The sequence below is a fragment of the Metopolophium dirhodum genome, chromosome 5, assembly GCF_019925205.1.
Source record: "Metopolophium dirhodum isolate CAU chromosome 5, ASM1992520v1, whole genome shotgun sequence".
Lineage (NCBI taxonomy): Eukaryota > Metazoa > Arthropoda > Insecta > Hemiptera > Aphididae > Metopolophium > Metopolophium dirhodum.
Genome location: NC_083564.1, coordinates 9,783,716 through 9,797,282, shown reverse-complemented (window position 1 = coordinate 9,797,282; position 13,567 = coordinate 9,783,716). Strand labels below are relative to the sequence as shown.

Genomic DNA, 13,567 nt, shown 5'->3' with positions numbered 1-13,567 from the left:
ATAATGATACGTCATATTATAATATACAATATCAAACGCCGCCGGCTTTTGGGAGTCGAATCGTTGTGGAGAGGATTCGTAGCGTATATTGTTGTTATTGTTATCACAACGCGGGGAGTAGCATATCATCATCATGATTATCACTCGTGTGCGGGGGCGGGGGCGAGGAGTGCGCTCGCGAGAGTTTTCGCGACGACCCCGGGTGGGTGGCGGCGGTGGGCGCAGGGACCCGCGGCGAGAACAGAAGAAAAACGGATTTCCTCGGTTTTCGGCGAGTGTATGGTTTTCAAGCGTGTCGGGTGTTTACGACTCGGCGGGGGTGTATCCATCCGATGGACGGCGGGGGCGTAAGCGTCACGGAGAACGCGGGGAGGGGCGGTGTCGGCGGAGGCACGTAGGACCGCGTGCTCAGCTCCGCGCGGCGTCGGCGGCGGCGGGTCTCGCGCGTGTGTGTGTGCGTATGTGTATGTGTGCGGTGCGTGTGTGTATCGGTTGGCTCTCAGTTGCCGGCAAACTATCGACGTGTTGTATTGTGGTGACGCCGTGTGCAGCGCAGCCCGCCGTGTAGTCTCGTCGTCGTCGTCGTTGTCGTCGTCGTAGTTGTCGTCTCGTCTTCTCGCATATATAGTGACACATCTCCTCGCTCACCCAACCACCCCGTGTACCGCGACCCCGGTTCTGTGTTCGTGTCCCACACACACCACCCCTGTCCGTCCGCGCGCGTCTCCGGTCACCGTCGTCCCCCGAAGTTTTCTGGTTTTTTTTTTTACAGTCTCGCCTATCGCGATCGCGCAAGCGCCACCCTCCGAAGGGATATCGCGTGCCGAGAAATAACGTCTTCGGCGCACCGCCGCCGCCACCACACCCACCACCACCACCGCCACTACCTCCACCACCGCCTCCACCGGCCGGCCGGCCAACACGTGGTCTCAGGCGCACGTGCACCGCCGCCCAGACACGTCCGGACGAGAGCGCGTCGCCGAGACATGACGTAAGTCACGCGTTTTTTAACGTATCGTTAAATCATTATTGTATCCACATATAGATCAAAGGATCTCTCGGACCTATATTTAGTATATTAAGTCAAGTCCTGGAATGCATATACGACCACAAGTATGTGCAGTTTATATTAGGCACTCGCATGGTCTAATAATATTAAGAAATGTCTCAATATTTGATGCCACGCGTTTGAGTAAAGGTCTGACGACTCGGCCAAGTGGCACGTGGATTACTTACGAAATATTTTTAGGGGTTTAGTAAGTTGGTTTACGTGGTTTACTTGGTATACGTCGGTAACTCGAGCTGTTCATTTTTTAAATACCTATATACCTAATTCGGAAGTGACTGGACATTATTGGTCCAATATTTGGTTACACGATGACGATATAGGTATTTACTATTTATATTGCTAATCTATGTATTAATGTATTATACATTGGTTATTTGTATTTCCTCTGATATTATTGTTATAACCTATGTCAGATGCCAAGTTGTTTTAATAATCTATAGGACTAACCATAGTTACTACATTATTGTGTATGTTTTTTTTCCAGCTGAATCCCGTAGTTGGAATTTTATGAAACATCTAGAATTTATTTTTCAAATTGGCTAGGCTTTTTCTCATTTATGTAATCACGCCGAGACCTACTTCCTTGTAAACGACATTGTTTCATATTTCACCGCTGCATAGTGCCAAGACACAATATATTATAATATTCATGTACATCACCCCACGTTTTACTGATAATTAATGTGACAACAATATAAAATAATATAACATGACTTATACCATTATATAGTTTATTCCCTTCGAAGATTGCCGCCCCCGACACGTGCCTTCGTCACACGACATATTTTATGCGTGCACACGTATACGATACAGGTACATATCATTATTATTATTATTATTATTATTGTGTTTACGAATAACAATAATATATCATACACCCATTAACCGACACTTTGTCCTTTCAAACTTCATATTATCATATCGGTAGCGTGTTTGTCCCACGGCAAACCGTAAAGTTTATTAGTTCCTTTCCTTGTATACCCGTCACACACGCGTTATTATTTCTTCTCGTAATATTCTAATAATATCGTATACGATATTATTATGGCAGTTTTTTTTACGAAGCACCCGAGCATCCGATTTCCCAGAGTTTTCTTTCACCGCTTTACGATATTATTATTGTTATCATATTGAAATAATACAATAAATCAACAGTATCGATTTTACTATAAAAAAAAAATGATACGTTTTAGCGTTATAATAATAACAATATTATGGTAATGGCTTTAAAGAGTCTTACCAAATTATCAATACAGTTTTTGAAGATAAAATATGTACGAGGTACACCGATTGTTCATAAAGTTGTATGATTCAATTACACTTATTTATTATATTTTCGTAACAAACATTTTGATTTTACACGAAGCTGCAACGTATACGAATCTTATGAGATTATTTTCATTCTATTAATCTTATAAGTTTATGATAAACTAAACATAATATGAAAAGCATAAATTATAGTCAAGAGACATTAATATTAAACTTGTCTACAGTCGGCATAACTCATATTTTCTACATGCAAAAAAATACACCTACCTTCTCGTCATTTCTGAATTTTTGTATAAATAACTAAATGTCAGGACATTACTAACGGCGTTATTAAAATATATTCTTTAAAACATAACGTTTTCATGCTGCAATAAGAATTACATAAGTACCGAAATATTATTATGATAATATATTATAAGAAGCATTCAAGAGAAATAAATCAAATTTTATACGATAAAAGTATTTATAAGACGTGGTATAAACCCATAGGTATTTATTACCAATGTTTATTTATTAACAATTCTTCAAGTTGTAAATTGATTAATAACCGTTATAAATTGTTACGTGTTAACATTATAGAATGTGACATTAAAGAGTTAAGACTTAAGATCCTCGTACTATAGTACACCTAAGTACAACCCAAGTAACAATCGTTTTATATGTACCTACTATATATAATGGGTTTTTGTTTTATACGATAGGTAAAGACGATAATTACTGTTCGTTATTAAACACGGTGAAACCTCTGAACAGCGGACACTATACAGTGATGCATTTTGCACAGTTGTCTACTATGTCGTTAGAGTAAGATGTACAAATACGTGTGTAATGCGTGATTTATCCTTTTATGATAATATTTTAATGCCCGTCGGGGAAATGTGTTTGGATGTTGAAAGACGTCTGTATAATATGGAAGTTAATAATATTACCATAATATTAGAAATTATAGATTACAAACGTAAAACTATTAAATATAATTTTGTATTTTAAAGGAAACTTAACGTTGCGTATTCAACGCGATTTAATATTATAATTAAATCCGTTGTTTTATCCTATGGATTTTTTAACTGTTGATACATATGGCATTAGTGCTTCGTTTACCTTAGTTGTAGAGACGTTTTCTTCCCTAATATTGTTGTCTTAACAATAATGAATTATGAATTATGTAATATTTTAATGGTCTGGTTTAACCTTCTGCACATAAATATTTCTCATTCGATGTTCTAAATCGCATAATTATTGGCTTGGTTTTTTAATATTAGACTTTATCTCTGTCATCATTTTTATGCTCAACGAGTATTTTTTTAGTGAACGTGTCCATAATATTATTCATATCACTTAAATAAGTTGGTCATTGTACAGTAAGTAGGTAATAATATAATATTTTTATTTCAAGTTTCGTTTCATATACCTATTAAGTATTAGTGTTATGACACACTCGAGAGTAAAGAATAATATTACACTGTTAAATACATTAATTTCATTATAAGTTCTTCTTTTACAATCTCAAGAGTAAATTATTATGATTATATCATTATAACTCAGTTAACAATATTTAATGCACACAGCACATTGTAATATATAACATTGTAGGAACCTTTACGCATAAGCAATAGTATTTATGATTTGTATTCCAAATAGACCTATGTCAATAACATAATAATTCTTATTTGTATTAATGTTTGAAGTTTCCCCTTTGTGTTAAAACCTTTAAGTCTAATTTGAAATATTATGAACATACAATGCAGCTTTGTCTTCGTGTTATTTATTAACTCGCAATATATTGGTCGGTTGTCGGGTATTACATACACTATAAAGATATATCGTACGTATTTCTTGGTATTTTTTTAATATGTGAAAATAAATCACTAGAACACTAGTGGGTGCTTAGAAAATAGTTTCTGTTAAATGTCAAACAAATACCATGTTACAACAAAGGTCTTAAAGGATTCGTAAAAAAATATTAAAAAAATAGACTATTATTATTTTTATCAAAAAAAAAAAAGCTCGTAGATATATAGCTGAAATGCAGGTACTATAATAACATAATATAATTTCATAATACTAAATTTTTTGTTTCCATATTATATTTCGTACTTAACGATATTACGTGACTTATAAAAATATTGATAATAAATGATATCATTGACGTTTTTCAGTTTTTGTAGATATATATAATAGCCCAGCTATCATAAAAATTTTAAAACTAAAACATTTATAATATTTTAATAGTCTATGTCTTATTTAAAACGACAATATCAAAGTTGGTTAATATTGAGGTCATATCTTATTATATCGCATAAAAAGAAATACTAACTTTTTAATTTCCAGAAATACCTAGGCAATAAGTTTTATATAAAATTAAATTCATTTGTAAAAAATATGTTAAGGTTTTAAAAAATATAGTTTCAACATGAATTAATATTAACGTTTAATTTTATTTAATACAATATAATCTTGTCTATAATAAATTTAGTTTTTCTTGTACTTATTATACATTTTTATCCTCTTAATATTAAGTTTTATTCAAACGACATTAAAAAACTGTATTGCAAATTTAATAAATATTTTCCACTATCAACGCTGGAATTTTTGTAATATCTGATCAATAATAATAGCTTAAAACTGAACAATTTTTATTTCATATTTTCATTACTATAATTTTATACCTATATCATATTATTTATCTATTGACTTTTACATAATTATATACCTAATAAATATTTTTATTATGTCTAAACTGAATGTTTAATGTAATAATCAACTTCTATAATCCTAAATATTATTGGCATATTATAATATTAAGTTAGGTCAATCGCTTATAAAATACGAAAATATAATTGTAATAATTGGATTGATATAAACTCTTCAGAACAAACATCAGACGGTTATACATATTTTCGCATATCTAGTTTTGTAAAAGTAAAAAAAAAAGTTTCACATTAATTTGCATATAAATCGATACGGCTATTTTCCATATCTCTATACGATTATAAAAACCGATGCTGATACAATACAAATAAAACGAACAAATCCAGAACTAAAAATATTTAATACTTTATGATTTAAAATTTAAATGAAATATTTATCAAATGTTAATTTAGTTTAAAGCGCAACATACGAATTTCACACAGCTATAATATCATATTTCATTGGATTTATTATTATTACACTAACACAGCTTAAGGGCTTATTTTAATATACAATTATCCATCACAAATTTAAACTCGTATTTAACAATTGAATAGACTCTATTCAACAGTACTTTTTTTTTACATAAATTGATTAAAGAGTTTTTTATGTTTAGTATCAAATTATTTTATTAAATAAGCTGTTTTGATTTATGTATACAAATAAAACAGTCTCACTGCTTGTACGTACTTAACACTTTTAAAAACTGGAGTTATGTATGAAAATTGTTTAATTTTGTATTAAATTGTAAATAAATGTTCATAATTTTACACGCCTTGATAATTTAAAAATTTATAATACAAGGTATAAAATAATTTATTTTAGATAATAATTTAATATTGTTCTTCTTATTGTGTTTAGTTATTTTTGATGTGTTGTCTCGTTTTGTTTTAAATTTCAACAATAATTAAATATGATCTGAGCTAAAGCTAATATGATATTTAATACGCTACTTTAACTATTGAATTAATATGGAATATTTATCTCTAAACGAGTACAACCACCTAAGAGTCAAGGTACGACGGCAAAACATTTTGAAATTTTTGTAAATTATAGTTCAAAATGTACTTACGATGTAATGTTATTTTATCATTTGTTGTAAAGTAATATATTTTTATCAATTATCATTAAATACCGAATTCAACATAATATTTATGAATCAGCTTAAGCGTTTACAGGCAGTAAATTAATTTTTCAGTTTTATGATTTAATTTTTTAAAATAAATAAATGCATTTTTTTTTAATAAATTATATTAAGAATAACACTATATTAGAATTTCAGATATATTATACGACTAGATATTTTTGATTTCGACTAACCGAATCGTGATAATTTTAGAAATTGTACAAAAGAAAATTTTATATTTTTTATGAAATATTCAGTCACTATAATATTATGAATACAACATGTTGCATATATATTTAATACCATTATTATTTAATCTGGCTAAATATAGAAAAAACATGACTAAATTTACATCAACTTATAGTCATTATGTTACAGATACCTGGATATCCTTCAAATAAACGCTCACTGTTATTATAACGTTAAAGTGCTAACACTTTGATAAACCTGCAAAGTAAAATAAATATGTGTATACGGTATACTCTCTAATCGATTCCTAAAAAGAATTTGGAAAAATTAACCAATTTGTCTTATTATCGTTTTTATTTAAAACCATCCATGCATTTGAGTTTGACGGTCTTAAAATGTTGATAAAATAAAATAATTAATCGATTGAAAATTGAAATGTATACATATTTTGTTTTCCTCGACCGTGTTGTTATGCAAAATAATAGTGGTTTCAAAGCATAGTTTTCTAGATGTGAAAAAAAAAACAAAACGATGATAATAACGAACAACGGTGTTGACCCCAACGTATGTACCTAGTAAAAATGCTGGAGGCTACCCGTGTCAGTGAAGTTTATGAGTATTGCCAGACACAACAGCGTCCAACAATGTAGTAAATTGTAGATACGTAATAAGAAAAATAAAATATACCTAATAGGTAACGGTACACATTATGTTATTATGAGGTTCCTCGTGAATGTTTAAAGTCATCGTTTTTAATTTCACTTACATTTTCTGATTTTACGACTATAGTTTATAAGACACGCGTGATATCCAAATTATTTGATTCATCCTAATAATAACAGACTGTCCCCTTGTTTTATGCCATTTGTTTTATGTCCACAAGTCGTTTTATCGTATATGGGCACTTATAAATATTACTACTAGATTCGTTAAATCGTGATTTGAGTATTCGAGTTGGACGTGTAGAAGAAGTATCGATTTTACGGATACTCACTGTTATTGCTTTTGAAATGATATCGACTTTTGGTTTACAGCCAATATTTATTGATACTGTATGACTATCCGATTCCGATAATAATACGAAAATAATGGAATACCTGACATATGATGAGTCTTGTTTTTGAGTCTTACGGCATTCAGATGATATTAGATCATAAATTATAGATAGGTGTGGTCGTGCAAGGGTTGGGTTTGAAACCGTAAAAAAAAAATGTATATTTTATGAATCACAGCCAATAGTTATGTTCCGGTAGATGACTATTGCCAATGACGACATGTCGGCGGTATATTACCTTCATACATTGAACTATAATTGATTATTTGACTTACTGTATGATTATAATAATAATTTAACATATACCTACATTAATTTAAATAATTATTTTCATTATTGGCTTACACGTGCATCTAGCGTGTATGAATTTATCATAAAATGTTTTCCTATTCAATAACCGTAACAACTGAATTATCAATAGTTATATATCTCATTCGTAATAGAAATGTCACCTACGTCAGTTGATAAATTATCAAAACATACACTGACCAGTGACCGCCCACACACGATTTTTAGACAAATCAGACTAATATTTTCATCATCATATAAATAAAAATATTCCGTTTTTTAATTTAAATATTGTTAAATATAATATCGGTGTGCGGAAAATCATAGTAAGTCTTAAGGTATAGGTAAAATATAAAAAAAAAAAAATAATTCTACATCGTTCACCCGTCGAGATACACATAATAATATTATGCCTAGGTACCAGAGAACGCGGTTGAAAATATTATGCAGACAATATTGTAAGTACTGCCGGTGATAATAAAAATTTACTATTTTATAATATTTTATAATTTTCTGGTTTGTAATGTAAACAATATAAAATATAATATCGGTGCACGGACAATCAGAGTAAGCCTTGGGGTAAAATATTAAAAAAAAAAAATAATTAATTCTACGGCGTTCACCCGTCGAGATACACAGAATAATAATAATATTATACCTAGGTACCAGACACCGCGACCGAAAATATGACAAGTGTAATGTGGGTGGTGATAACGTACCTACTATTATATTATACACGTGGTGTTATGATTTTTTCTGTTTTGTATAATATGTAAATAATATAAAATATAACGTAAATGCACGGAAAATCAGAGTGAGCCTTTATCGGTTATACAGATAAAAAATATATTACCTACAAAAATTAATCATTTCCACGTCGTTCGCCCTTCGCGATTCACATAATATAATTATTATTACAGGTACGCGCGATCGAAAATAATATGACAAGTGTAATGTGGGTGATGATAACGTACTAATATAGTATTATATTATTATTATCATGCACGTGGCGTTGTGATTTTTCTGTTTTGTATAATATGTAAATAATATAAAATAATGTAACGTCAATGCACGGAAAATCAGAGTGAGCCTTTATCGGTATGCAGATAAAAAATGCGTTACGCACAAAAATTGATCATTTCCACGTCGTTCGCCCGTCGCGCGATACACATAATAATAATATAATTATTATTACAGGTACGAGCGATCGAAAATATGACAAGTGTCGTAATATGTACTATTTCATAGTAATAATATACACACCTGAATTAATTACGCGGACCCGAACCCGATTTAATCCACGGTATTGTTATACAACGGTATGATCAATAATCGTTTAATTTAACGTGTGCGCCGACTGACGATTATTATCTTAATGTATTCATCTTCGACATTCGTCTCGTTAGAAAAAAAAAAACTAACACAATATTCCTGACATCATTCATCCTATTGTTTTCCTTTCAGTGCGTACGCCCAGCAATTATCGAAACCGGTTCAAAATATCGAATAAATTACGGACTCGAATCGTATGTGTTTTTTATTTTTCAAATATAATATTCCCTGTAATCCAATAACAATCAATCCTAGCCAAATATGTTAGTGTTTACTTATAATAATTATTATCGCACTAATCGAAACCAAATTATCGTGTAGATCAATATTTATTTATGATCCCCGAGTATCCATATTATAATAATATTATGATTTATTAGTATTATTATTTTTCCGACATATCATCAAATAACATTAATGTCGACAACATAATAACACAACGAAATACCGGAATTTCACCAAAAATTATAAATTAATACTATACTCAAATATTTGACTATGAACAGTTTTGATTTATCATTTTAATAACAATGGTAAGTTTGTAATAAATATAAGTTGGTAACCTTATTATTTAATTATTAAATTATATTTGTTTATCCAATTTGTATCTTACCGTTGAACAATATATTATTTTAATTTATGTCAAGTTAGGTATTATTATTGAAAAACTGATAATAATTTGTACTCTCTACAAATCACTCGTAGTAAATAATAAACTAAAATTATTGAAAAACGCTGAATATGTCGTAATAATAAAATAATACAAACCATACAAAATATATCTCACTATGGATTTTATAAGCTGTTGCGCCTGATGAGAATGTTTAAGCTCAAATGCGTTTGTTATAGTATAATTTATTATTTATATTAGTTAAATGGTATCGTTTTTATTGCTTAATATGAGGTAAAAAATTAAATTTGATATCTTATAATGCCGTATATTATCTGTTTGACATGGAAAATACCTGATTTTAAAAGATTTTTAAAAGCTACTTTCAGAAAATTGTTATAAGATTCGTGAATTTTTGAAAAATACATTTTTATTTAATGCTAAGTTTTTTACACTACTATTTTGGTTTTTAAAACGTATGAATTGTGCATAAACATAAAATGTTTTTGTACGCTACAGATAAAATACTGAACAACCCAAGCAATGTTCTTTTAACATAGGTAAAAGCCTCTCGGCTTTTTAGTAACAAATATATCATCTGCCTTTAAAAATTATCCAAAAACAGTCTGATATATGATGTTTGTATAAAAAAAGTTATGTAAAATGCATATTTTTTACGGCATAGTAAAATTGTATTATATTAAAGATTTAAATACTAAATAATATGAACCCAACCACTTTATGAATTAATATTTTCTAATGATTCGTAGACATCAAGTTGCATACATTGTCTACATATTTCCGATGATATGATAAATTAAATACACTAGACTAATATAATTTCTTATTAGATAACGTGAACAACGTTATGAAACTCTGTTTTCAATATTATGGTACAAAATATTATAATATTATACTCGTTACATATTATGATTACTAACTAACCAATCATTTTATTTGTTTCTGCAGAAATTCAGAAATATGTAAAAATTATACATATTTTTTTTTATTTCTGTTGCGCACCACATTTAAAACCCTACATTTGTTTTATACATCTAAGAAAATCATAGAAATAGTTTCAATTTTTACGTTAACAACTTGTAGTAACGAAAAAAATGGTATTCCGTAATTAATTATGTATTAATTAACAACTCTTATTGAAATTAGTGAAATATGAAAGTATTAACATATTATTTTCGTTATTTGGTAAGTCTTTTAAACTCTAAGCTAATTTTTCTCACATTTCAAAAATAAAAGTTTACTTTTGAAAAAAAAGCACTCATTATCGAATAATTTACGCTCTATATTTTTTTTAAGCCCCTTCGTCGTGTCCCGGGATCCAAAAACAACGACCTATAAATATTGTTAAAGAGTCCTATACTATACAGTTTCCACGCTTTTCCTCGCCTTTTTTAGACCATTCTCAGAGCAATAAATAAGATTCACAAAGGGTCTTAGTTAAAGATAAAGGGATTTTATTACGTCCACTGGCAACGGATTTTCCTTTCTTAACGTCTTAATAGTTATTATTGTAATATTATACGGAATTTCGTTTGATTTTAATACCTACTAAAGTCACTAGTTACACTCTCGACGGTTCCTAAATCATGTTAAGTGTTTGGTATTATAGCGTTGTAGGTACATCATACACTAATCATTTGATTATAGTATCCAGTAACCACAATGAATTTTCAAATGTAACCCCGATACACCGGGTATATCAAACGAATTACATACATTATAGTAACTTATCGGATTAAATAATTACTTTTTTAATTTTTAGTGAAAATGTTCGTACTAAACTGCTGAACGTAAATACAATGCATTTTTAGCTAAATATTATAGGTAGGTACGTGTGTGTAAGAACTTAATTAATGTATCATTAATAATTATTATTCATTACATAATCGTATTTTTACTTATAATATTACTTGATTACCTAGTCAATTTGAATGGTTAAAAATCAATTTTAATAGGTACTGGCGTATTTTGAAAAATGTAAATGGCAAGTCACCATTAATGGACACCACTAAAGCGTTAAACGATATTACTATAATTCCCGATGACTGATTAAATATTTAAATATAATGTATGTCTACAAATTCACAATTTCATAAAGGTTATATACGTATAATGATATGCATAATCAATTTACATATTATTGTAATTCGCTTAATATTTTCAATTCACCGGATTATAAGATATGAGTTCGTATTTATATTAATTCATCTCGGCAGGTATATTATGTATTTATTAATTAATACGTATTTTATAATTATTTGACCCACCACCCGCAAGTAAACCAGTATTATGATTTCAAATCAACTTTCTAGTTTCTAGTGTTCATTTAAACGTTTATTACTAAAGCGACAGACAATTTTAATCCAACCATTTAATACACGCGTAATGTAAAACCTACTACCTATAGATTAATGGAATACGGTTTTTACGGATCAACTAATAATTGATCGAAATCTTCAAACTGAAATATATTATTATCCTGTTTGTGATACCACTTATTTATTAGGTAGGTATAACATGGTAGAGCGTTTAAACTAATTTGTAGATAATAATATTAAAAAATAAAAAACAAGATTAAGACTCAACGATTTAGTGTTTCTGTCTTTATTATGCATTGTCGATGAATAGATTCGATATTTGACGAATTTGTCTATAGACATTCTTACTTGTCGTACTTGTTTTATCTAAAAACTTCCATTTACAATATCTGATCAAATTACACATGCACCCAGGACACAATAAATAATAATAAATAATCCATATAATAATTCTGAAGTATTTACATCATCATTAATTGATTTCACCGATTTGTTTCAAAATCCGATTAAAGTGACGACAAAAAAAACGGTCATTTGATGTGATGACGACATTATTTTCAAGGAATTCGTTTCTAAAAGAAAAAGTAAATAAAATACTTCCCTTAGATCACCTTTTGTCAAGATAGTAGGGAGCCGTTAACCAAAGACCGCGCCAGACATTATCATTGTTTTTCCTCGATACGGTGGGCACGAACAAAACCCACTTCAAGCCCGGGCCCTGATATTGTGCTTTACATTTTTTTTCTCCTTACTTTAGTTATTATCATAAAAGCCCGGAGAAGAGGACATTATGTAGAGAGGAAAATCCATTACTTCGATGTATTCCTTTGTTTGGCGTTAGAGCGATGACAACATCCCGTGAGTCGAACATTTTTCTTCAAAATTGCACCATGAATCAGCAAATTCAAGTGTTTTCTCTGTGTTATTATGATTCGGCAGACGCAAACCGAGTTTTTTTTTGTAAAATCAAATTTTTTATCAAGTGATTTTATAAGATTCGAATAATTTTGGAAAACGTTTTATACAATATACCTACCACGCAGCCCACGTCACTCGAGTGGGTGGTTAGTAGTTGGTAAATACCACTAAACATTTGTCGGCAAACGGTGTCGTAAAAATAACGCGACCCGTTCGAACGGCTTCCTCGCTCAACAATATAATAATTCAAGACGCAGCACTTAGGCACAACGTATTCTTTCACATTATAACCTTTCCCCGGCACATAACACTGTTGCGACGTCCATCTCCCTCGTCTTTGGTACGCGTAATTGCGTTTGCGTATACGGTTTTTCTCTGAGGTCGTGATCCTGCAGTTGGTGTATAAGTGCTATTGTTCTATACGCGAGTTGTACCACGGTATAGCGGCGGTGCCCCGTAGTCTGTTGTAGTTGTAGCCCCCAACGGTCGACCGGTTTTGGGAAACCGAAAGGAATAATATAATAGTATAATGTTAATCGGCAAACACTTTTCGACGACTCGGAGATGCGTAAAACCACTAACGCGGGAACCGGTTACCGTCAGGTTATGATACCTATTTTATAATATATTATATTATATGCGTGAAATATGACGTAAATGTTTTATATATCGCTGCAGTACA

At 30.6% G+C, this 13,567-nt stretch overlaps 1 protein-coding gene across 2 annotated transcripts in view; it reads left to right on the top strand.

Moving 5' to 3' along the window:
* Window positions 1-490: 490 nt before the first annotated feature.
* LOC132944692 (collagen alpha-1(XVIII) chain) overlaps window positions 491-13,567 on the top strand; it is a 246,168-nt gene continuing 233,091 nt past the window's right edge. For both annotated transcript variants that reach the window (XM_061014167.1, XM_061014166.1), the window contains exon 1: window positions 491-991. In XM_061014167.1, coding sequence (XP_060870150.1) covers window positions 987-991 — 5 coding nt within the window. In that variant the 5' untranslated portion in view covers window positions 491-986. The remainder of the gene's footprint in view (window positions 992-13,567) is intronic.